The sequence below is a fragment of the Vigna unguiculata genome, chromosome 4, assembly GCF_037176805.1.
Source record: "Vigna unguiculata cultivar grain cowpea cultivar isolate G323 ecotype 2 chromosome 4, ASM3717680v1, whole genome shotgun sequence".
Classification (NCBI taxonomy): domain Eukaryota; kingdom Viridiplantae; phylum Streptophyta; class Magnoliopsida; order Fabales; family Fabaceae; genus Vigna; species Vigna unguiculata.
This window is the reverse complement of record NC_140795.1, coordinates 38,054,097-38,079,097: the sequence shown is the minus strand read 5'-3', so window position 1 is coordinate 38,079,097 and position 25,001 is coordinate 38,054,097. Positions and strand designations below refer to the sequence as shown.

At 35.1% G+C, this 25,001-nt stretch overlaps 1 protein-coding gene across 2 annotated transcripts; it reads right to left on the bottom strand.

Annotated features, from left to right (window-relative positions):
- Positions 1-1,794: 1,794 nt before the first annotated feature.
- LOC114182092 (Protein kinase superfamily protein) lies at positions 1,795-25,001 on the bottom strand. Of its 2 annotated transcripts, XM_028068849.2 has the most exons (21): positions 24,451-24,994; positions 23,916-23,960; positions 23,103-23,141; positions 22,165-22,335; positions 21,883-22,035; positions 21,573-21,608; positions 19,413-19,456; positions 18,467-18,557; positions 18,027-18,068; positions 17,804-17,912; positions 17,519-17,633; positions 17,383-17,432; positions 17,187-17,265; positions 13,035-13,085; positions 12,816-12,957; positions 12,595-12,639; positions 11,899-12,000; positions 11,768-11,809; positions 7,088-7,258; positions 2,593-2,712; positions 1,795-2,164 (listed from the first exon to the last, which is right to left on the bottom strand). In XM_028068849.2, exons 1-21 carry the CDS (start codon positions 24,799-24,801, stop codon positions 2,060-2,062), a joined length of 2,103 nt encoding a protein of 700 aa, XP_027924650.1. In that variant the 5' UTR covers positions 24,802-24,994; the 3' UTR covers positions 1,795-2,059. The 2 variants fall into 2 exon arrangements, with proteins under 2 accessions (XP_027924650.1, XP_085528296.1); XM_085672170.1 differs by lacking the exons at positions 1,795-2,164; positions 2,593-2,712 and adding an exon at positions 8,220-8,309 and having other exon boundaries at positions 7,164-7,260; positions 24,451-25,001.

Sequence of the window (25,001 nt, the reverse complement as noted above, 5' to 3'; positions counted from 1 at the left end):
ACATATATTAACCATTTATCTTATTTTAAGATCTAATAATCTAAGTGTATGTTTGAAATTCTGTTACAGAAGGTTAGTTTCGTTGAATGGAATGCAAATGTAAAAACAAATATTCTTTTCCGGTTTAAGCATTTTTGCATTCCATTAAATATAAATGTTAATTACCAAACAAATGGGTTTAACTTTCAAGATATTTTGATCCAAGTTTCAACTCTTAATTTGCAGAACAAACACACCCTAAGTATTCGTCCAAAATTTTCTTAATGAAAATAAAGTTTAATCAAATTCTACTTATTTTTTAATTTAATTGATTAAGTTTGAGCTGAATTTTTGGACAGTGGTAAACTATATCAGTAAAAGAAAAACTATATACAATTGAAAATTTTAAATTAATAAAGGATTGGAGAATAATATAACAAAGTGAAACTCAAAAGAATAAAGTAAAATAATAACTTTTCCATTAAAAGGTAGTATTGTAAATAGGAAACCAAAGATTTTGAAGAACTTGGAACTTTGTATGACCACGTGGTCGTATGCACTATGCCAATCTCATAAAAAAGAAATACAGTCCATTTCTTTCTGCACCTCCTGAAATATAATATTTTAATTTTTAAGTTGCACATTCGAAAATACAAAATAGAAAATATATTTCGGTTGTATAATCCAAAATACAATTACATTTTGAATTATACAATATAATTTTTATATTCCGGATTATATTTTTCAAAATATAAAATATTGTATTTCAGAATATTCAAAAATACACAATAAAAAAAAATCAATTCTAGATTGTACATTTTGAAACCAAATTTACATTCCAAATTACATATTTGAGGTGCATGAAGGAATTTATGGCAAGAAGAAGCTGCCACAGTCTTAGGCATGCCCATGCAAAATACCTGCGTGACAACATGGCCATTTCTTTCTACAGTCTATAGCTTTTTTATGTGCACTTATGGGATGGTTACAAGACCAAACTGTCTCTTGCCGTTGCCACTCCCTTATCATTGTTCTCCGTGTGTTGTGTTGTTAATACCACCACTCTTATCTGTGTTGTGTCGTAGATTGATTCGAAGAAAATGTTTTGAATTATACAATTCAAAAAACATTTTTGCATACAAAAAGCTTCTAGGTTGAGTAACAGAGGTGCAGCAGTGTTGGTACAGTGCCAAAAATAACAGCAGTAGCAGCGGTGGCATGGCGTAGTGAGAGGGTATTTTAATCATTTTCTCTTAATATGGAGGTGCAGTTAGTAGTGATGGAGGTGCAGGAAGAAAAATCCAGAGAAGTAGGGCCAAGTATTTTCTTCTCCTCAATGGATGATGGTGGCCTATAAGTGAGCTTCAATGGATAGGGTTGGACAACAAGAGGAACTCATGGCATCGATATTTAATGAAGGGAGAAATAGTTGATGAGAAACCTAGATCTCACCTAACAAAGTTCAGATATGGTAAAGAATAATGATATTTTAATCTACTTTTTGATTCACTTTTAACTCACAATTCTTATCACCTTTAGATCATTACATCACATCACTACAAAAAATTAAAATAGATGATCTAAGGATAATGAGAGTGGTGAATTAAAAGTGAGTCAAAAAATGTGGGTTAAAATATTATTTTCAAAATAAAACTTGGACCGATAAAGAGAAGTAACGATATGTGACGGCTTACACCTTGTTTGGTTGAGAAAATGAGAAAAGAAGAAAAGAGAAATAACTTTAAAAAATTACAAAACCAATTATGCAAGCAAAACAAAATACCTTTTCCAAAGACAACATGAAGAGCATCAAGAGAATTCAAATATAGAGATTTATTGCCTCAAAAACACTTTGATTATTCAAGAAAACAACTCGAGCCATATGAAGATATTCAAGAAAGAGATGATGGTGTTTGAAATGACTAATCTCAGTTTAATAAGTATTTATTTGTGAACAGAAGAAGAATGCCAAGGAGATTGTGACCTCGTCATGAAGAGCCCTATTTACTTTTTCAATGCTCTCCGGTCTTGATTAAAAGAACACAAAGATTTTAGGTTGGCCTGCTTCTGTGAATCCACGTTACAAAAACACCCTCCTGACAGTTCTTGCAGCAGCACGGGATATTAACTGTCTAACCAAGTTGGCTGGCAATTGAAGCAATTGCTGCTGGGATTCTGGTGGGAGCTGGTAACGACATAGACAGTCATGCTTCGGCAGTTATATATGTATATTGAAGAAAGGGACACTGAGCTTAAGATTAAATAGAAGTAATTATAATATAAATAATCTAATGATTATATTTTAAAGATTTTAAAAAAGTAGAAATTGATTCATGTTTGCTCACAATAAAAGATTTTGAGAAGTTGTGAAATTACTTTTGATTATAACCAGATTTATGTTTCTTTTCTGTTTCCCGTTGTTTTGAATAACTCCAACACAAAAAACTAGAAAAAAAAAAGTGAATTTTTTTTTAAACGAAGTGATTTTGATGAAAAAGAAACTAAAACAAATGGGTCAAGGAGAAAAATTGCTTGAGCTGTGACTTGCTCCAGCTAATGAAGAAATGGGAAGTGGCTACAATTCTTAAATAAAATGGTAATGGTTCGATTTACCTCAAGAATGATAGAAAGAACAGGAAGAACGTCTTGAACCGATTCAACTTGATTTAAAACTGAAGAAAGCTCCTCCATATACAGTATTTGATTCTTGTCATGACTCGCCTGTCTGCTTCCCTACATGTCATTCAAAAACAGTACAAAAGATATTTACAAGATAAAAAACAGCACAGTAAAATGATTATCCATTTATTATTCCATGTTTAATATATTTATTGCTGAAAGATTGACTTAAATAGTCATGTATAACAATACAAGTAAAAACCAAAACAGATCCTCATATTGCAATTTACAAACCAACAAGAAAACATCAATTCTGAAAATATGTTCGGCATTAAGAGGGACGAAACAGGGCATTACTATCCTTGGTATAGGGTAATAAGTTTGCCTTTACGACTTCCCGAGTGCATGTAAAATGAAAATAGAAAAGCATCATGTCTCTTTGAAGATAGCTTAACACATAGGTCTACGGAAACCATTATCATGAGGATAACCATGCCCATTAAACAGTATACTACCCAGAATTTGGCTACCGATAGAACACTTGAAGAGGGACTGATACAGCAGGAAAAAGATAGTGAAGAAGACTGTGTTAGTGGAAGGCCCAAAATATGGAAGGTTTACTGTCTTACACTTGGTTTGCTCATTTTCACATATTCAATAATATAGTTTCCATACACTATCATTTTCTGTTCTGTTTTGAATTGATTTTGCTGTCATAGACCTGTCATTGGTCCGACCTCCCGGATCTCTGCGAGGAGAACTAGCGGAGTTACCCTTTTTTCCATGCCCCCGAATCATTGGTAGAGTTTTGTTAGTCCATGTTGGAGGAATTGTCCAGATTGCATACTGCACGTAGTGAAGGGCAGGTTTCAAGTCTCCAGAAATGGAAGCGTCACCGAAGGATAGGATGACAACGAAGAAGGTAGAATTGCCTTTATTCGATGGAACTGACCCAGTGGGATGGCTTACACGCGTAGAGATATATTTCGAGGTTCAAGGGTCGAAGGAGGAAATGAAGGTGCAATTGGCTAAGTTGAGCATGGAGGGGGGCACTATCCATTGGTTCAATCTCCTCCACGACTCTCGTGAGGGGTTGACCTGGACGAAGTTAAACGGGAGCTAATTGGGAGATACGAAGGTGGTTGAAGTGACAATCCCTATGGGGAGCTTAAGGACTTGAATTAAACAGGAAGTATAAAGGAATACCTGTCGGAGTTTGAATTCATTTCGTCCTAGGTATCACGTCTGTCAGAGGAACAATATTTGGGATATTTCATCAGTGGTCTTTGACCGGAGACTCAAAGACGTGTTCGCACTTTCAATCCTATCAACCGCTTAGAGGCTATGCAGATTGCGAGGAACGTGGAAATGGAGTTATATGGAGAACAGAGTGGCAGAGGAGTCAGAGGACGCATGGGAAGAGGAAATCGGGAATGGGGTTCGAATAGCCTGGATAGGATTGGTACCGGATCGGGTTATAGCCCAAATAAGATGGGTGTAGGAGTGGGTCCAAGTGTTAGAGCCCAATCCAAAGGGTTCTCAAACGAAAGTGTGGCCTAAGGGGGGTCAAGCTAAATACCCAATTCTTATGGTGGAAGAGCTACTAGATGAGTTGCATGGGGCTGCTTGCTTTTCAAAATTAGACTTGAAGTCTAGGTATCACCAAATTAGAATGAGGGAGGAAGATGTGCACAAGACAACTTTTCGCACTCATGAGGGCCATTACGAGTACTTGGTAATGCCCTTCGAGTTAACTAATGCCCCAGCCACTTTTCAATCAATAATGAATCAAGTTTTCAAGCCCTATCTAAGGAAGTTTGTCTTAGTATTCTTTGACGATATTCTAGTGTACAGTCGGAGGTGACAAGACCACTTAGAAAATTTATCTCTAGTGTTGCAACTACTACAGTAGCAAGCTTTTGTGGTGAATCAAAATAAGTGTGTTTGGAAGTAGACAAGTGGAATATTTAGGCCATGTTATCTCAGAACAGGGAGGGGTGATTGACCTTGAAAAAATTCGAAGTGTAGTAGAATGGCCTATTCCTCGCAATGTGAAGGGAGTGAGGGGTTTTTTGGGTTAACGGGATATTATCGAAAATTTATTGTGGGGTATGGAAGGATTGCCAAGCCTTTGACAGAACTAACTAAGAAGGATGGGTTTAAATGGGACTCAGCGGCATTAACAGCATTTGAAGAATTAAAAAAGGTCATGACTCAAGCTCCTGTTTTAGTTCTCCCAGACTTTACTCAACCATTCGAGATTGAATGTGATGCTTAAAGAGCAGGAATCGGTGCGGTATTGATGCAAAACCAAAAGAAAAGTGTTATATTTTAGATTCAGGGATCATAAATATTTTTAAGGCGAGAAAACTTGACCTAAAAATGGTTGGATTCATTAATGGTCCACAACTTGTATGAAACAGCTCCCACCTTGGCCAGAATAGAAAATGGTCCATAATAACGAGCTGCCAACTTTGGATTAATGCGTCGTGCCACCGTTTGTTGCCTATGTGGTCGCAATTTTACAATTACCCATTCTCCTACCTCAAACACCAACTATTTGCATTTCCTATCTGCATACTTCTTCATCTGCTGTTGAGCACGCTGTAAATGATATTTCAATTGTCGCAGAGCTTCATCACAATCAACTAATGTTGCTGCCACAGACTCTACATTTGTTTCTCCTTTTGTAAAGCGAACCAACGGAGGAGGTGCTCTCCCATATACCACTTCAAAGGGTGTTTTTCCCGTAGTCACATGGAAACTGGTATTGTACCATAATTCAGCCCATGGTATCCAATCCACCCAATATTTAGGTTGTTCCAAAACAAAACACTGCAAGTAAGTCTAAACATCTATTCACCACTTCTGTTTGATTGTCCGTCTCGGGATGATAAGATGAGCTCATCTTTAGCACAATGCCTTGTATACAAAACAACCCTTGCCAAAGTAAGCTCATAAACAAGGGGTCTTGATCACTTACAATTGAATTGGGTATTCCATGGAGCTTCACAATTTCCTTAGCAAATATTTCTACCACTTGTCTTGTCCTATATGGATGCTTGAGAGGTATAAAGTGCCCATACTTTTGACAATCGGTCTACTACCACAAACACAACATCAAATCCCTTCGATAATCCCTTCGATTTGGGCAACCTCGTTATAAAGTCAAGCGAAATATCCCCCTAAACTCAATCAGGAATGGGTAATGGTTGTAAGAGCCCAACTGGAGATGTTGCTGCATACCTTTGCCTTTGACATATATCACATTGCTTAACAAATTCTTGCACCCTTTTTTTCATGCCAACCCAATATAGATTCCCAACAACCCGCTTATATGTTCGCAGAAAACCCGAATGTCCCCCTGTAGGGGATGCATGAAATTCTTCTAAGATGTGTGGAATCAAGGGAGACGATGCTGACAAAACTAATCGTCCCTTATGCAACAATATGCCCTGCTGCTAGCTGAACCCATGCTTAGGATTAACATCTTGTTGAATGTTTTCCACCACTCTTTTAAGGAACGGATCTGATTGTTGCTCCACTTGTACTTGCTATCCTTGCAACCATCTTGGAAAAGAAATAATATTTCTTAATTTACTATCTTCAAATACCCTTGACAAAGCATCAACAGCTTTATTATCGGGGCCCGGTTTATAAACCACTTCGAACTGATATCTCAACAATTTAGCTATCCAATTTTGTTGTTTTGCTGTAGTTAATAATAATTATAAAACCATATTACTAACTACTCTTTGTTGCATGTGAAATCATTGTCCAATGGCGGAAACCACATTGGTCAAGAAGTGGCACTTGAACTATTATGCTCTTAGGTAGAAAAGTTATGTCCCAACTATTAATTATAAGTTTATGGCTTACTAGGAAACACTCAATCCAATACTCAACTTTAATATTGTAGCACTTGTTTTTCAATAATGAGGCCATTGGACCTATAGCTACATGAACCTGTTATTTATTTTAGGAAATATAAAGAGCTAATTCTAAGGAAACAAATCCCTGTAGTTGTACGATTGTTTTTAAATACATAATCCTAATTTTAATAGCAAGATATACACCTATAATAAATAATAAAATTATAATAAGGATAAAATGAAAAACTTCCTAAAATCCATAATGAACAAGGACAATAAGTCTACTATTCATTGTCTTTAAAAGGCAGTCAGTAGTAAAAGAACAGCATTTTTATAAGATTTTAGTTTGAAATAGATTTTGGAATAGAAGCAAAAGATGGCTTGGTTATTGTATTTTTTTTTTACACACTTTTTGTTTATGATAATTAGTTTCTAGATTTGATATGATATAATGTGGTATGAAGCCCAAAGGGTTTTGACATGAGAAATACTGAGGTCCTTGCTTCCTAGGTTTAAAACTTCAGGTAAAATGTCAAGTGGCCCTCTAACCTAAATGCACACGATTATTAAATCCATTCCATAGATATAATTCTCTTCAAATAAAATAAAAATCTTACTGTATTGAACTCTTCTTTTCTTCTAGCTCCCAATAGCAATAGCATAAGGCGTTGGAAGGTTCTCAAGTTGGTTACATCTTCATCAGTCAATACAGGGGAATAAAAGAAACCACTGAAGGGAACTCTGGCAGCAGCTGTCTCCAAGGTTGCTAGCCCAAGTGCATCTAAACCCTGAATATGCGTTTAAAAGCAAATTAGAAAACTTGCAGTAAGGGTGAAAAACAGAAATAATGAATAAAGAATCTAATGATGTCAAAAAGAGTAAACCAATCACCTGCATGTCTTTTTACCTAAAATGCATGAAAACAAAAATTCAAGATTTTGCTAACTTGAAAAATGGATAAAAACATGATCAGATGGTATTAAACCATTATTATTGTTTCTTTCCAAGAATCTAGACAACATACGGATAAACTGATAGTAAAGCAACAAAATACAATGAAGTACTTTAATTTTCTTAGGTCCTTCATTTCAAACTAAACATCAAATTTTTCTTCCAATATTTATTTCTCATGTTCATTATCTCATTCATGCTATATCATCAACAAATACCAAGAGTAGAGTAAGTTTGCCTTCTGGGGAATGTTTGATGAATGAGGTATGGTCACCTTGGCTTTGTTGATAGCCCATGAATGTTATAACTTAAGTGAGTCTACCAAACCAAGCACGGGGTGAGTGCTTGAGTCATACAAGGTCTATTGCCTTACCAATGTAGTAGGGAAATAGACAAGAACACAATTACAGCTGAGGTATTTCGAGAGGTCTCACTCTCCACAACCTTTTCCCACCAAAAACTAGGATATTCACACACCTAAAACAGACTATTTATAATGTCTGTTACAGTTATAAAACATAATTGTCCTAGCTGCCTTTTTTATTTCTTCTACTATACACAATGCCAAACCTACCAGATTCTAACAGTCTCCATCTTTGCCACTATAGAACAAATATCTCCTTATAATCAACATCATAAGCCTAAGTATATCCTTTAGAAACTGACCTTGCTTTGTAGCATCCTAATGTGCCATCACATTTATACTTTACATTATAAATCCATTTGAATCCTATTGCATTTTTATCTAGTGGTCTGTCAATAATTTCTCATGTATGACTCTTTTCAAGGGACTCATCTCTTCATTCATGGCTTGAACCCAATTCTCATTCTTCAATGCTTCTTGAATTGAAGTAAGGACTCTAATTGCAATGAGAGGAAAGTTTGGTGCTGCATAGAAAGATTTTTAGTTGTCACAAAATGAGAAATAGGATACTTTCTACAAGGAGTTCCTCTTCTCCAACTCAATGGGCAATTCATCAAGACCATGTTCACAATTAATATTCCAAGAATTTTCCAAAGGTCAGAGTGTCAAAAGTAGCAACACTTACCCTTGGCTCAAACAATTGGATTTGTTCTTGGATTGGGTTAGGTTGTTTTTGTCTCCTTTAATATTGTACACAAAGAGAACTCTCAGGACGACTAATTTTTGGAATTGACCTTGGCTTGGGAACGTAAATGCTCTTGTTAGGAACAACTTTAGAAATAATAAATTTTGGGAGCTAACCCTGACTAGGAAACATATATAACCTTGCTAGGAGTAGCTTCAAAGACATCCATAGGAGATGTGCCAAGAGAAGTATCATGAGTACCAAGAGTAAGTATGAGGCGGTTCCTATATGAAAGGGACAAAAGATGACTCTAGAGAGTCAAAAGACTCAACTTCGAATCTCCCTTTAAAGCTAAGGATGCATGGAAAAATATTTAGTTTCATCATAAGTGACATCCATGGAGGTAAAACACTTCCGATTTGGAGGATGGTAAAATGATATCCCTTTTTATTTGACGCATAACTAATGAATAAACATTTAATAGTTCTAGGTTCTAACCTTCCATTAAACCGACTATGAATATAGACAAACAAAACACATACAAACACCCAACTATAAAGATTAGAGAGAATGGTACAAACGGAAACAAAGAAGATATGAACTCGATGGGACTCAAACCATCTAGGACTTGATGGGGTAACTGTTAATAAGATATGTAACAGTGAGAATAGTCTCATCCCAATAAGATTTAGGGAAATACATTTGAAAAAAAAAAGTGTTTGTCACCTCAAGAAGATGCCTATTTTTTGTTTTAGCAATGTCATTTTGTTGCGATGTAAGGAGTTTTGGATTTTGAGTTAATACTAACAGGATCATTAGTGTCCTGTGAGAAGGGAAACATTATCCCTTGAGAGTGTTTATATTGGAGGTGTGTTGAAGAACAAATAAAAGAGGGGTTTCAGTCTTATCTGGTGTTGTGTGTGTTGTTTGTGAGTGTTTAGTTCTGCAGTTCGGTTTCTTTAATCAAAGTAACCTATCAACATCATTCTCGGTAAGGAATTTAGACATATCATAACTTACATATTTCCACCAATTATCACAACACATGTTTAATTCACTTTCAAAATTGTGTTAGAATTTGACCAGGTAAAAAAAACTTCAAATTTTTCTTTCATTAGGAAAATCCATGTAACATAGGCACACCATCAATAAAAGTGACAAACCATTTAGCACCATACATAAGAGTTTGATGTAGTCCCCCAAATGTTATAATGAACTAAATAAAAAAGGATGAATACTCTGCATATTACTAGTAGATATGTGGCCTGATAGTGCTTTGCAAATTGACTTACATCACATTTAAATGACTAAATAGACTCTTTGGAAAATAAGGAAGGAAACATAGACTTTAGAACAAAAAAGGATGGATGTTCTAGATGACGGTGAAGAAAACAAATTTCAGAAGACTCAAAAGTAGTGCAAGATTGGAAACAAGGGGTACCCGTTTGACTACTAATACTATCCTTAATCCCTAAGTTGTTAAAGCAATACAACCATCCGTGTTCCTTAACAATTCCAACCGTCCTCCCCATGGTAGGATTCAAAAAACACATTGAGAGGGAAAGAAAGTTATTGAACAATAAAGGGCATGGGAAGTTTTTTAATGGAAATAAGATTATTATGAAGATTTGGAATATAAAAGGCATCTTTAAGAATGAAGAATGGCAAAAGAGAAACATTTCCATGTCCAATTATTGGGATGAGTCCCATTGGCAACAATAATGAGATTACCATCAACGAGAAACATATAATGTTAAAAGAGAAACTGTTAGGAAACTAAATGTCTATGGAAGAAGGAAGAGAACAAATAGTTAGTTAGGGGTAGTTGTTTGGTCAGACAGTTGAGGTTGAGGTGTGATAGTCGTTCTTGGTGGGAGGCTAGAGTGGGTCTGTGGCTGTGTAAAGGGTGGGTTTTTTGGAATTCGAGAATTAGGAACAGGATCCTTAGAGTCCTGTGGAAAGGGAAGCATTATCCCTTGCCAGTGTATGTTCACGAACTGTTTCTATAGCCAATAAAAGAAGTATTTCAGTCTTTTTTCCTGGTGTATGTGTTCTCGGTGAGTGTTTCGTGCGGCAGATTGGTTTCTTTAATCAATGAAACCTAACAGAAACATATAATGTTAAAAGAGATGAATAAGGTGTCATATGCTCTACCGCACCAAAGTCTAAAACCCTAGAATCCTTACATAAATTATTAGAAACATTAAAATAGGAATTGGAGTTCTTACTAGTCATGGTTAGAGAGCAACTACCAAAAGGCAGCTTATTGATAGACTCCATGAGAGCTTTTAGATGTTCAATTTCAACACATAATGCATGTATTCCTTCTTCAATTAGAGAGGATGAAGTAGTCTTAATTTTGAAGTTAGAATATCTGTTGCTTAATGCAGTTGTTATGATAAAATAAATAACAGGGCCCGTCCTAAATGAAACAGAACAGTAAGATAAAAAGCTCCGATGATAGTAGTGGTGACAGTAGCAGTTGCAAGAGTGGCAGTGAGGCAGCTGCGACATCTCCAACAAAAGCTCTGGTGACAGCCCATACAAAAGCTATGGCAACGGCTCCGAAAAAATTTTTGGCAGCAGCAACTCTGGTGATGGTCCGACAACAGTGCAGCTCTAGCAGATGGCAGCTGATGGTGGGAAGTAGTGGCAGAACCACAAGTTGGGTACACTTCATACAACTCCAATAATTAAAGGAAATGGGTGTATTTCAGGCAACCCTAATAATATCCGTAGACGGTAAAGAAAAAATGAAAATGCAGGAATCCCAAGATCAGAAGCTTTGATACCAACTTGAAAGAAAAAATTATTCTTAATCAATTGATCGATTCGAAATAATACATCAGCCTCTCTATATATATATATATAGAATTCTAATCCTAAAATAATGATTACAAAGAGACCTCTAGAACCTTCTAACAACTTCTATCAACTTCTAGTAGTACACTTAATGTCCTACTAACAACACCTTACAATAACAACAAAGTTTTATCCTTCTAGGTGAGATCACCTATTTGGCATGGTTAAAAACCAAAGCCTCATACAAATACTACAATAGAAAATCAACACACAATTGTCACGGGTGAGCTCAGTGACACCGTCATGTTATACAATATGTCGTATATCTTTAAATAATAACGAAATGCAGGAGTTGGCAATCAAATAGGAAAATGCTAACAGTAATGATTAAATACCCTATAAAATAATTAATCAATAAATTTTTGGACTCCAACAATGTTGTTTCATATACCTCACTGCTATTTAGTGCTAATAAAAAACTAGGAAGGGACTTACTTTAGCAAATTCTTGAACAATTATTTCCCTCACAAATTCACCCTGCAAAGATTTTCACAAGATCTAATTTAGAGGGGAAAAGTTAGAGGTGGCAAATAATATAACGTTAATCCATAATGAATAATAAGCACCTTTTCTGCCAGCGTAAAAGAAAGAATTTCCTTCATAACCACTCTCGAATCAGTGCCTGCAGCTTGTTTTACTATGACCTTTTCTGTTTTGGCACGGAGAGACTGTCATGAAACTCTATCAGGATGTTTTGAACAAATAAAATTCATCAAGAAACGAGATTTACTAAGAAGGAATATCTTGCCAAAAATGCACAGGGTGCCTTGAAGCATTCAGTGATACTAATATCTCCGTAATATAGCTTGATTTAACTCAGTAGGATGATTCTAAAATTGGACCAAACATTCCCACAGTACATTGTTAATTAAATGCCTGAACCAACATTATATAATATTAAATTGGAAATAAATGACAAAGTTGATAAGAAAGTTTCAACATATACTCTTTTTAATTCTTAAATACTAAGCAACAACTAACAACTAGCACGACACCTGAGAAGATTTAACGAAAAATCTAATGATAACAATCAAGTACCTTGTTTAAACAGACCAGTGAATGGATGAAAATCCAGCTCCAAGATCACAAATTAAACGTATAATTTATATATTTTTTAAATAGGCTCATTTTGGTTAATCAATGACCCATATAGTTTTTAAACAGGTTTATTAGACTGACTCTAGACGTTACTAATAATAAAAGTATGCCTTCATACCAAAAATAGTAATAAAAAAGTAAAGAAATTTAAAAGATAATTTTACCTCTATCAGCAAAGACTCTAGACGGTCTATTCTAAAAACTCCATCCTGGAAAAATGATAATAATCAAAATTATGTGAAAAATGTTTAGAAAATATTCCAACACTAATTACGGCAAGTAGAAGAGAGATATGTCAATGGGAATCAAAATCAAAAGTATTGATCATCAAGATGTCAGGTGAGGTACCACAGAGAAATCTTGGACTTCACTCTTTTATGCTTACCTTGTAAAGAAGATTCTCCAAAGAAGATTTAAGCTGAGGAGAGCCATCAGTAAGTACTTTTCGGGCTATCCAAGGGTAAGTACTACCCAAAACTTTGTACTCAGGGTTAAAGCTGATTGCAATTCCTTCCAGTACAGCAAGGCTAAAGACATAAAATATTGTTCAGAATTTTGAACGGACATTATTGGTTGGGTTGTAGTAACCTGTGGAAAGAACTACCTCCTAATGACAAGCGAGAAGTATGAAGGTATTCTAAATTTGAATTTATACCTGGAAGAAAAAAGAAAAAAGAAAAGACAGTTTGTCAAAGTCAAATATAGACTAGACAACCAACATCGGGAAGACAAAAAAGCAGCAAGGAGCAAAATTTACACTATTTAATATACAGAGAATGTATAAGTAGTATAGGGAAAGGAGAAGTTATTGCGGCATGAGGTGACAGCTGTAACGGTTATAATTGCCAATTATAATTTATAACCACCGCACTGAAAGGACAATGTTGTAAGTAGGATACTAAATGCATTATTAGAAGTTGGTAGAATATTAAATGTATTACTATAAGCTAATAGAAGATTCTAGAGATCTCCTTGTAATTATTACTTTAGGATTAGAGTTCTCTATATATAGTGTACTATTTCAAATGAACCAATTGAATAAAAATCTTCTTTCTTTTATATTAATTCTTTCTAGTTGGTATCAGAACTCCCGATCTTGGGAGCCTTGCTTCCACATGTCTTCTTTCCTGTCTTAGTTATGGTTTCTTTTAGGGTTGCCTAAGTGCACCATTTCCTTTAAATATTGGGATTGCCTGAAGTGCACCCAACTTGTGGTTTTATCCACCCTACTGTCCACCGGAGTTATTGTCAGACCTTCGCCGAATCTTCATTGGACCTTCGCCCAAGTTGTTGCCAAACCCTCGTCGGATTTGTTGTCGCTGTCATCGTCGTTGCCACATCTGGAATTCTTTTGTCTTATTGTTCTTGTTTAATTAAGAGGGGGCTTAGGAATCATATTATTTACTTAAGCATGGTAGTTCCACTAAACAATGTTGAGCTTCTAACTTCAGAGATACATGCTCCATCATGTGTTGAAATTGAACATTTGAAATCTCTTGTGCAGTCTATCGGTAAGTCACCTTTTGGTACTAGCTCTCTAGCTATGACTGGTAAGCATGGTATTCAAAATTGAGATCCTACTCAAGATGGGAAAGGAGAACATAAATCGTAAATCGGAAGATCGTAACAAAGATCGCAAGATCCTACAAAATTCATTGTCACTCAAACTTCATAACTAAACTTCATAATATATGAAATAAAAGAGTACATCATTAAGTGCAAACACAATATCCTAGCTATATAGGAGTAACAAAATAATAATTCATCTAAACCAAATAATCTTGTGAGTTAAATTCATAATCTTCAGATAGACCTTCAACTCCATCATTTCCATCTCCTTCACCATTCAAATCAGCCATATCTAAGTCTTGACTATGTAAAGTTTCATCCTCCTCAACTTCAAATGGAATCAAGTTTTCATCCAAATCCAATACTTCATTCTGCTCATGCTCATCTTCCATAATTCACTCTTCATCAGATAAACAATCATCAATGCTAATCTGAGCTGATTTTCTTGTTTGTTTCTTCTTTGCTAATTTTGAATTGGCCATAACAAAACCAACATCATTCATTGTGCTTTGCATTAGCATATTTCTTTTCTTTGTATGGACCTAAACAAATGCAAAGACAAATATGATACGCAAGCAAGCACTAGACTAGTAATTTATTATAGAGATATATCCTAACATTAATTTACCATCTCAAAGGAACTCCAATTGCGTTGACATCCAGAAGAGCTACATGTCAAACTCAATACATAAATGACAAATTTTTGGAGTTTGGGATACTCATCGCCATAAGACTCCTACCAATCTGCTAGAGTCTTTAAATTAATTGACCTAGTAGCCAAGGGACAACCAAAACATTTTGCTGATTTTTTGAAGTCATCAATTTGAACATCAATCAGAGTTTGTTCATCCTCATCCTCTACCATCTTAGTTATACATTCCATCAAACCTCATTTCACTTCCAAATCTGCTTTAAACTCAAGACAATAATGCATTTGAGGGTTAAGAAAACAATTTGCAGCATGCAAGGGCCTATGGAGTTGTTTGTCCCACCTTTCATCAATGATGTTCCACAAAGGCAAATAACTAACCAAAATACATTACATTGAGTTGGTTTTTTGTTTTCCACTAACAAACAAATATAGATAGTTAGATGACTAATACCTTTTTTTGACAACATTTAAAGCCTTTTGAATCTTCTCCTTTCTTCGGTCCATTGCTTCATAAATGAATCCCATGGCTGGCTTTTGATCCGAATCAACCAATTGAAGCACTTCAATTAAAGGCAATGCACCTTTCAAACAAGTTATTATATTCTTCCAAAATTCCTTAACTAAAACAACATCTTCAACATTTGCTCCAGTGGCAAAGATGAATACAGTTATAATCATTCTCTTATTGGCTGCTTACTTTGGTTGGGAATTACAACAATTTCATGTGAAAAATGCTTTCTTGCATGGACAATTAGAGGAAGAAGTCTATATGAAAATTCCCCCATGTTTTAGGCCTATTGAAGAAGGGAATAAAGTATGTAGGTTGAAGAAAGCCTTGTATGGACTCAAGCAGTCACCTCGTGCTCGGTTTGGTCAACTCATTCATGTTATGATCCCTATGCGATATCGATAGAACCTTGTTCATCAAGCATTCCTCAGAAGGTATACTCTTAATTAAGGAAGATGATATGATTGTTACAGAAGATAGCAAGAAAAACTTACTGCTCAATTTAAAATGAAAGATCTAGAAAAGTTAAAGTACTTCCTCGGGATAGAAGTAGCTTACTCAAAGAAAGGCATCTTTATCCCCCAAAAAAAGTATGTTCTTGATCTCCTCAAAGAAACAAGTCTCAAAGAAACAAGTATGATTGATTGCAAGACCATTAGAGTTCCTATAGAACAAAACCATAAAATTGGGAGTGATGGAGGCAGTTCTTACGTGAATAAAGGCTAATATCAAAGAGTTGTTGGGAAGCTCATTCAGTTAGCTCACACTAGACCGGATATAGCATATGTTGTGAGCGTTGTCAGTCAATTCATGCATGAACCAAAGGAGAGACATTTACAAGTTGTAAACAAAATCCTTCAATATTTGAAGACTAAGTCCAGGAAGGGGATTATTGTTCAAGAGAAATTAAAAATTAAAAAATGCAAGTGTATAGTGATGCAGATTATACAGGGCCTGTCACAGATAGGAAATCTACCACATGATATTGCACGTTCTTGGGTGGAAATTTGGTAAGTTGGAGAAGAAACAAAAAAAAAATGTTGTTGCAAGGTCTAGTGCAGAGACTCAATTCCGAGCTATGACACAAGGGATGTGTGAATTGTTATGACTGAAAATTATTCTAAATGATCTTAAAGTGGCATGTGAAGAACCTATGATCCTTGATTGTGATAAGCCAGCTATTAGCATTGTTCAGAATCCAGTTCAGTATGAAAGCACCAAACACAAAGATAGACTGACACTTTATTAAAGAGAAACTGGATAGTGGTCTTATCCCTACTTCCTATGTCCCATTTGGGCTTCAACTAGCAGATTTGTTTACAAAAGGTCTTCCTACTGAATCATTTCATGATCTCACATGCAAGCTGGGAATGATAGATATCCATTCACTAGTTTGAGGGAGAGTGTTGTAAGTAGGATATTAAATGCATTACTAGAAGTTGGTAGAATATTAAATGTATTACTAGAAGCTAATATAAGATTCGAGAGATCTCCTTGTAATTATTACTTTAGGATTAGAGTTCTCTATATATAGAGACTAATGTCCTGTTTCAAATGAACCAATTGAATCAAAATCTTCTTTCTTTTATATTAATTCTTTCTAGTGACACCTTTCAAATGAACCAATTGAATCAAAATCTTCTTTCTTTTATATTAATTCTTTCTAGTGACACCTAACAGCTAAAAGTATAGATCGAAACAATAAAATTAGAGAGTTTATTATCTCTTATGTTCTCCTACAGTCATAAATTATGGTTTTCTGAATTCAAAATATTTATTTATATTTATAATTTAGTACATTGCATCAGTATAGCCTGTTGGATTTGAGTTAAAAAGTTGTTTAAACCATAGTTTGCAATTTGAAATAAGTATTGGCCATAAATATCCCTTATATAGACAACTTTACAATCTAGATTATATTTGTTAGAATATTGAAATCAGCAATATACAGACCTTTCATATGAATATGAATATGGTAGATTCAACAATTATATATCTAATGCATCAACCATTAACAAAGAGCTTACATGGTGGTTCCTAAGTTTCCTAAAAGGTCTCCAAAGCTGATATTACGAACTCCTTTGGCAACAGCATTTTGGAAGACCCCTATCAAGAACAAATGCAAGTGATAAAATTAACAATTATAATCTCTACAAAATTGGAACATTGCCTACAGCATAGTCACAACTATCTAAAATTCAACTAAACACAACAAAGAAAAACCTGTCAAAGCCTTTGTAACAGCTTCTTTGTCTGCAGTTGGTGGAAGAAGCCTGATAAAATTTACAAGCATTGATATCTTACTTCCATAAGAATAGTCACTTTAATAACTTCAAGGGAACATAAATAATATAAATACCCAAGAGTGACAAAGTCCTTAGCCAGTGCATCAAAATCACGGTTTACAAGATGTAAACAAGCTTCCATGAATCCATCGCGTAATTCTTGTGTGAATTCACCTGTCATACCAAAATCTAGTGCAGAAGAAGAGAAAGAATGCACCATTAAATCAAAAGAAATGATTAATTGATTCCAAGAGTTTGGCTTATTTCTATCATTAAATCTTTGAAACAAGACAAATTTGTTTAATCATAACCCAAAAAGCCAAAGGACTTGAAATATTAAATACTTAATCTTCAATTACCCAAATAAGCTAATTTGCCATCATATGTTCGAAGAAGATTTCCAGGGTGTGGATCTGCATGATAGAACCCATACTCAAGAAGTTGATTGAATGAGCAATAAACTCCTACCTAATCATCAATAGGAAATATAAAACATGATTAGCATGGTGATGCAAAATCTAAGAATTTTACAGGTTAGAAAATATAGAATAATGTGCATTTGATACTAGTTTCATAAATGACCTCAATCAGGTAAAGATCCTTCACTTCAGACAACTTTTCCCCCTGCAATACATAGACTATAGTAAGATAATAAATCAGCCAAGGTCTAAAATACTTCAGTGGGCAACAAAAGAGAATATGTAAAGACAAAATCGCCCCACGTGCCTTAACTTCTTTTCAAGGGAGAGACACTTGAGGCATATATCCAAGAACTAAATGTCAAAACTTTAAATGCACATCACATCATTTAGGAAGGTGTTGACAATATAACCATTTCTCTAGGTACGTATCAAGTGTTCATGCCTAAATCACCACAAAAGGATATTTAAGATATTTCCTAATGGCAAAGTTGCTCATCTCATTCACAGAGATAGGTAATAAAATTAACTATGTATCTTATTATACAAATACTGAACTATTCTAGCCAAGATACAGCAAACAGACAACAAATCATAAAATACCTCAATCCACTCCATAACTAGGACCTTGCGAGTTGTGTATTCCATATACATTAAAGGAACCACCACATCTTCTATGGAACCATATAAATTCCTGTTCACACATAACAGATAAGCAATCAATAACCATTAGTAATGGCTAAATAAAATAAAAAATAAAAAAGGAGGTACATCAAATTTGCATCCCTAGGAAAGACTTCCATTGTGAAAAACTAAGTCTCGTGCTGACTAGAAATAGTGCTAAGTTAGTGTATATAAGTGGGGGTAACCCTAATCCTATGAACTAGCTTTTAGGGTTGAATTATCCACATTTTAAGATGGCATCAGATCTATTATTGGCTTACTTATTATATTATTATGCACCAAACCCAACAGTGTTGAGTGTAAGGGAGTATATTAAGAAAAACATAAGTTTCACATTGACTATAGATAATGCCAACACAATGCATATAAGTGGACGCATCACTTATCCTATGAGCTAGCTTTTAAGGGTTCAGGTAGGCCCAAACCCACACTCTAAGAGCTTATGTAGTCATGCTAAAACCAAACTCCTGCAATGCTTTTGTTCATTTTATCTTCCAAAACCAGAAATATATATCAAGAGAATAAAATAGAAAAAACAAAAAAGAGTTTCAACTTTTGACACCAAATTTGAGTTGAATATGCTCTATAATTATGATAAGAACCAGACCTTAATCACATGCTTTCAGACCATACATTAAAATACAATTCAGGAAATACAGTCAGAGTCAGAGTGAAGAGAAAATTAAGAGATAGGATACAAGAGAGCGAGCTTTTGTAGCAATCATTCTGAAACATTGCTGAGTTAGCAAAGTAATTGTAACAGAATGGGAATTACACTGAAAAAGTAAAATCAACTATTATCTCTAATAACACAAACTGAGACCACAAGTAATCTTTTTCAAAAGTCTCATTCACATGCACTTACCTGAACTTGATACCATTGCTTGCTTCGTTATTGTAGTCCATCTCCTGCATTCAAGGTGATTTACCTGTATTCAATTTGAATTTCTAAGAGTTTTATTTTTGAAACATTATATATGAAAATAATAGGTTCATATCATTTTTCCTTACAAAATATTGATCAATATTAGAAATATCAAAGATATTATCTAAAGAATATTTTAAAGTAATTAGATGATCTCTTAGGATTTATTTTTCTTTTATATTTTTATTTTGTTTCCTAATTCAATTAGGATCTTTAAAATTATATGAATATCTTATTACAACTAGATTTATTAGAATATGTTGTAAATAGAGGATTATTATTAGGATAAAAATATCATCAATATCTTCGTAGTGATTAAAAGAAAACATCTTTAGAGTTTTCCTATTTATTTTAGCATATTTTTATTTCCTTGTTTTAAAGGGTTTAATTGTTACATATAAAGGTGATGAGAATGTAATTAGTGTGATTGTAATCAATAAAATAATTCTTTATTTTCTTCCATAGCAAGGGCGGAAAAGTTTTTTGAGATCTAGGGAATTGCAACAAAGGAAAAGTTACATCTAGCTTTCATTAGCATGGAAGAAAGGGTCAGTCGTTGGTTCAGGTTTTGGAAACAGAAGACCAAGAACCCCTCTCGCGAAGAATTAATCACATCCCTGAATAGAAGGTTTGTTGTGTCACAAATTCCTCACGTGTAAGAGGAGTAGTTGTTGGGTTATTTCTTTGCAGAGTGGGATTCGAAATCAGATTAGGCCACACAATCCCAAGCACCTGATTAGAGCTATGGAGATTGCTAGGGATGTGCAGGACTCTATGAAAGAATCAAAATCAGGGGGAGGCCGCATTTTCCGAAATAACAATTTTAGTTTTCGGTATCAAGGAGGAACAGGGACAGTTATGCACACAGAAACTTTCAAAGGAGCTGGAAATTCACAATAGTCTACCAGCAACGTCAGCACAACAAGGAAAGAAGGGGGAGGAGCATCTTTTGGTTCCAAGATCGGAAGCAATTCGGTGGCTATGAGGAATAAAGGAGTTCCTAACCTGCCCTACCCAGAATACATCAAGAGAAGGGAAGAAGGGAGGTGTTTCCATTGTGGAGGGGGGGGCCCACAATCTAGGCCACAGGTGCCTAGAGAAGAATGTGTGAATTATAATCATGGCAGAAGATGAACAGGTAGGAGCAGATGTATCCCAACCAAAGTGCTGGATAGAAGGACCCTACAGGAGAAGGGTGAACCCGTGCAGCAAGTCTTAGTTCAGTGGCATGAAGGTGGATCGGAGGCAGCAACTTGGGAGGATGTGAAAACTATGAAGGGTCAATTCCCAAATTTCAACCTTGAGGACAAGGTTGTTCCAGCAGTGGCGCGTAATGATAGGATAATAAATGTATATGTTAGGAGGAAACCTATAAAAGAAATAGGTTATTAGGGGAGTTGGTGAGTTAGGGAAAGGTTTTGCAGTGGAAGCCTTTATATAGTTGGACGGGTCTGTTGTGAAGAGAGTTTTTGGATGTTCGTTAGGAGTTTGGACAGGATCTTTTCTATCCTGTGTGAGGGGAAGCTGAGTCCCTGGATAATATTTTGTGTAATCAATTGAATACAATCAATAACATGAGGTATTTTTAGTGTATTCTCCAGCCCCATTACGTTTCTTTGGTTTCTTCTACTAAGAAACCTTATAGAAACAATGTTGACTTGGATTTTAAATTCAATTACAATCACGACTTAGAGATAAAAGCTTCATATATATTAAGGGCCATTTGGTTTGAGAAAATGTTTTATATTTTTATCTTCTATTTTCAATTTTAGTTACAAAAATCACTCAGTTTTCAGGTTCCTTTCTGTTTCAACAAGTTTGTATAAGAAATAGTGAAAACAATTTCATATTATTGTGTAATATACTGATAGAGACCTAAGAAGAGAATAATAGAGGCTTGGTAAGGCTAAAGAAGAAAGGACTTCCTAGATTAAGGAAGCATGATTAGCAACGAAACATACTTCCTTGATCTAGAAAGTCCTTTCCTCTTTACACTTTCCAGCCCTCATTCATATTCTTCTTTAGTTCTCTATCAAATGCAATCACACATACTCTATCTAGAACATCATTATGGTGAAAATACAAGAAAACAGTGCATACCCGGAAAAGACTTGATGCCCACTCATCAACAACTGCCTGCATAAATAGGAATCCATGCTTAATAAACCAATGCAATATAGAACTTCAAAATATAACATACACATGCAGATAGATACAAGATTGAAGGATACAATACAGGCAATATGTACTATGCCTCACCCCCCCCCCAAAACTGAGTTCACAGAAAAATAAATAACTCCATATCAACTGATCTTGAAGTTACGAGGCATCAGTATAACCATTTTGGTGTTAATACAATCAAAATTCTTACATTCCATAAATTAAACTTAGTCATATACTACAACTTCACCTGAAGATCTGTATTAAATTTGCCAGCTCTCCGAACCAATCCAGCCATAAAACGCAGGATTAATATGTCAAGGGAAATTGCTGCTTGAACTCCAGGTCTTTGGACTTTAACAGCAACAACCTGCCCTGTTTTGCGAAGTCTAGCTTGATAAACCTATGCTTCAGAGACAGATATTCCAAGTTTAAGAGAACAAAATCTAAAATTAAGAAATGCATACACATTCTCTCAAAATATCTGCAATCGTTAGAAAAAATAATTGCCAAAATGGGCAACTAAATGAACCTGCCCAAGGGATGCCGCAGCTACAGGCTCAGGTGAAATCTCAGAGAAAAGTTCTACCAAAGATAAACCAAGTTCTTGTTCTATCATACTAAATGCAACTTCAGAGGAAAATGGACTTATTCGATCTTGTAGCAATGAGAGTTCATCTAGGTATGATGGTGGTATCAAATCCTACAAGGAAAACTTCTTTCAAATTGCATGTCTTAATTATAGTGACTGTATATTAAAGTGCGTGATATTAACAGAAAATGAGCATAAAATTACATTTCAACATAATTCCCACCATATGTACAAACTAGAAACTGCATATTTAAATACTAAATCTTAATTTGTAAACAAATTTGGAATACAATATTCAAATAATTGACAGAATATAACACCTGTTCAATTCACAAACCTGTAAATCAACCACATCTAACACAAGATCAGATCATCATATGCAATATTTTTAGGTATTTGTGTTTACGATCTTGATTCAAGATGGAGAAGGTTTGAACTACAAAAACTTAGAAAAACAGCATTCTAAATGTTTCATTAACTTTCGCTTAATTCTATTTTATTTTCACATTCCCCTTATGTGTGTCCTAAAGGAACTGAAATATACCCAATGAAAGAAGACAAAAAACATCCTTAATGATGTTACATTGCATGTAGTCTTCATCAGTGATAAAAATTAATATGAATCTTGACTGCTGCTTATGCTGTGTATAGTTTTAATAGTTTTAAACAGCATAATAAGGATGGAAGTGTAAAGCTTTATCGCCAACAAGTAAAACACAGTTTTCATTAAATTCCTTCACCTATAGTCTTCTTTTAGGTGGCAATTGAAATATAATAACAGGAAAGAGTTAGAAGAAGGATCACAGAGATAAGAAAAAATAAAAAGAACATGGGCATAAGTTTTAATGTGCCAGATAAAAAAAAAAAAAAAAACTTACAGCACGAGATGATATAGCCTGGGCAATTTTGATATATGCCTGCAAGAAAGTAATATAAAATAGCAATTAAGACATAAGATATTTTGGCTTATGGTCATGCTGATTTATCAAAAACCAACACAAAACTAAATTAGTATTCATCTTATGCATCAATATAGTATTCATCCATTGTGTCATTAGTAATATTCAAGACTCACTTTAGTCTTTAAAGTCTATATTCCCCCTATACCAACCTAGAATAGGGAAAATAGTCCATACCGAAGAGGATGGAGTAGGAGATGAAGGGAACTTATGTAGATTCCCTGGCATTTTAAAAGGACACACAACAGATAGCTCTAGGATAAAAAAAAAGTTCAACTATATCAGATTTAAGTAAACACAGTTCAAATGACAATATCAGAAAGACCTCCTAGTTTAGAGGAACAATATCTAGGAATTGAAAGATTTGATTCATTCAGTCCGACTATTGAACAAGTTACAAGAGAAAAAAATAAGATTCCGAAGAAAGATAAAGATAAAAGTTGGGACAGTGAGGGGAAAAAGGGATGTGGGAAATTATGGTAAGGAACAATTTGTTGACCCAAAAAGCTGAGGATAAAAAATCCTTGACAAAAATCATAAAACAGACAGGAAACAAATTCACAACTGCTGTCACAAAATTTATCAATCTGGAAGAATGAATAGGTCAGTAGCACCAATGACCCTTGCCATTACGCTATTACTCGATCCAAAAATGCCAAAGATCAAAGAAAAAAATGGCAAGTTAAAGAAAAAAAGTTCAACCCCACTAAAAAAATAACCAGCATTACATACCGGTCCAAGCTCTACCAATATTTTCCTTAGCTCTGCAGCTCTAACCTGCAAAACAAAAGAACAAATAAATAAATAAAAGTATTCTTTCCAATACAAATCACAAATAAAATATCTCAAGAATCTTCAGTTAGGCCTTATTTGAATATACTTCTTTGTAAACACTTACAAGAAAAAAAAATAAGAAGATACAACGAAATAAATTTTTACCATAAACTTTATAAAAGCTCTACTATAACTTATTACGAGAGAAGTTCAATTCATTTTAAGTTTTTATCTCTATACCTGCAAATGAAAAAGTTTCTCCAGACATAGTCTTATAACATAGGTTTCAAAAAATACCTCCACTACAACAACGATAAAAAATGCTCAATTCCAGCAACACAAACCAGTTCATACAAAGTCCTACTTCATAACTATAACAACACACCATTTCCAGTAAAATTGTATAAAATTCATTACTCCAATTAAAAAGAAAAACGAAACCACCACCTCCGAACTTGAATTCACAAGCACAATAAAAAGAGCGTTACGAAACCTGAAACATTGACTCGGAGCGGTCCAAGAGGGTGTCGATGTAACGCAGACCAAACCACTTCCCGAACGCGAGCCCGGTCTGGACCAACCTGCGAGCCACAAGCAGAGGCTTCCGCCCATAAACGGCCGCGATTTTTGGAATCCGGTACTCCGCCAGCGAATCCGCCTCTGTCGTGCTCAGCTCGAACAGGTACCCCGACTTCGCTGTGAACTCGTCGCCGCCGGAGGCCGCGGCAGCGCACTGAACGGCGCGACGGGGAGCGAATTGCCTCCGACGAGGACGAAACCGGAGCGAACGATTAGAAATGAGAGAGGGAAAGGGAGAAAGAGAAAGCACGGGATAGAGTAGCATGTTTTCTCTCGTTGGATTGTTTGTTTGTATTCACAGTTTCAGAGTTCGAGCCGTTTGGTATGGTGGTTGGAGTGGAGACTGAAGAATTCTGCATGCAAATTTGGTTTGATGTTCGGTAGTGTCAATGTGTTATGGTGTTGATATGTGCGGTTTTGGGATTTTGGTGACCTCAAGTTTCTTTTCTTTTTCTACTTAAAGTC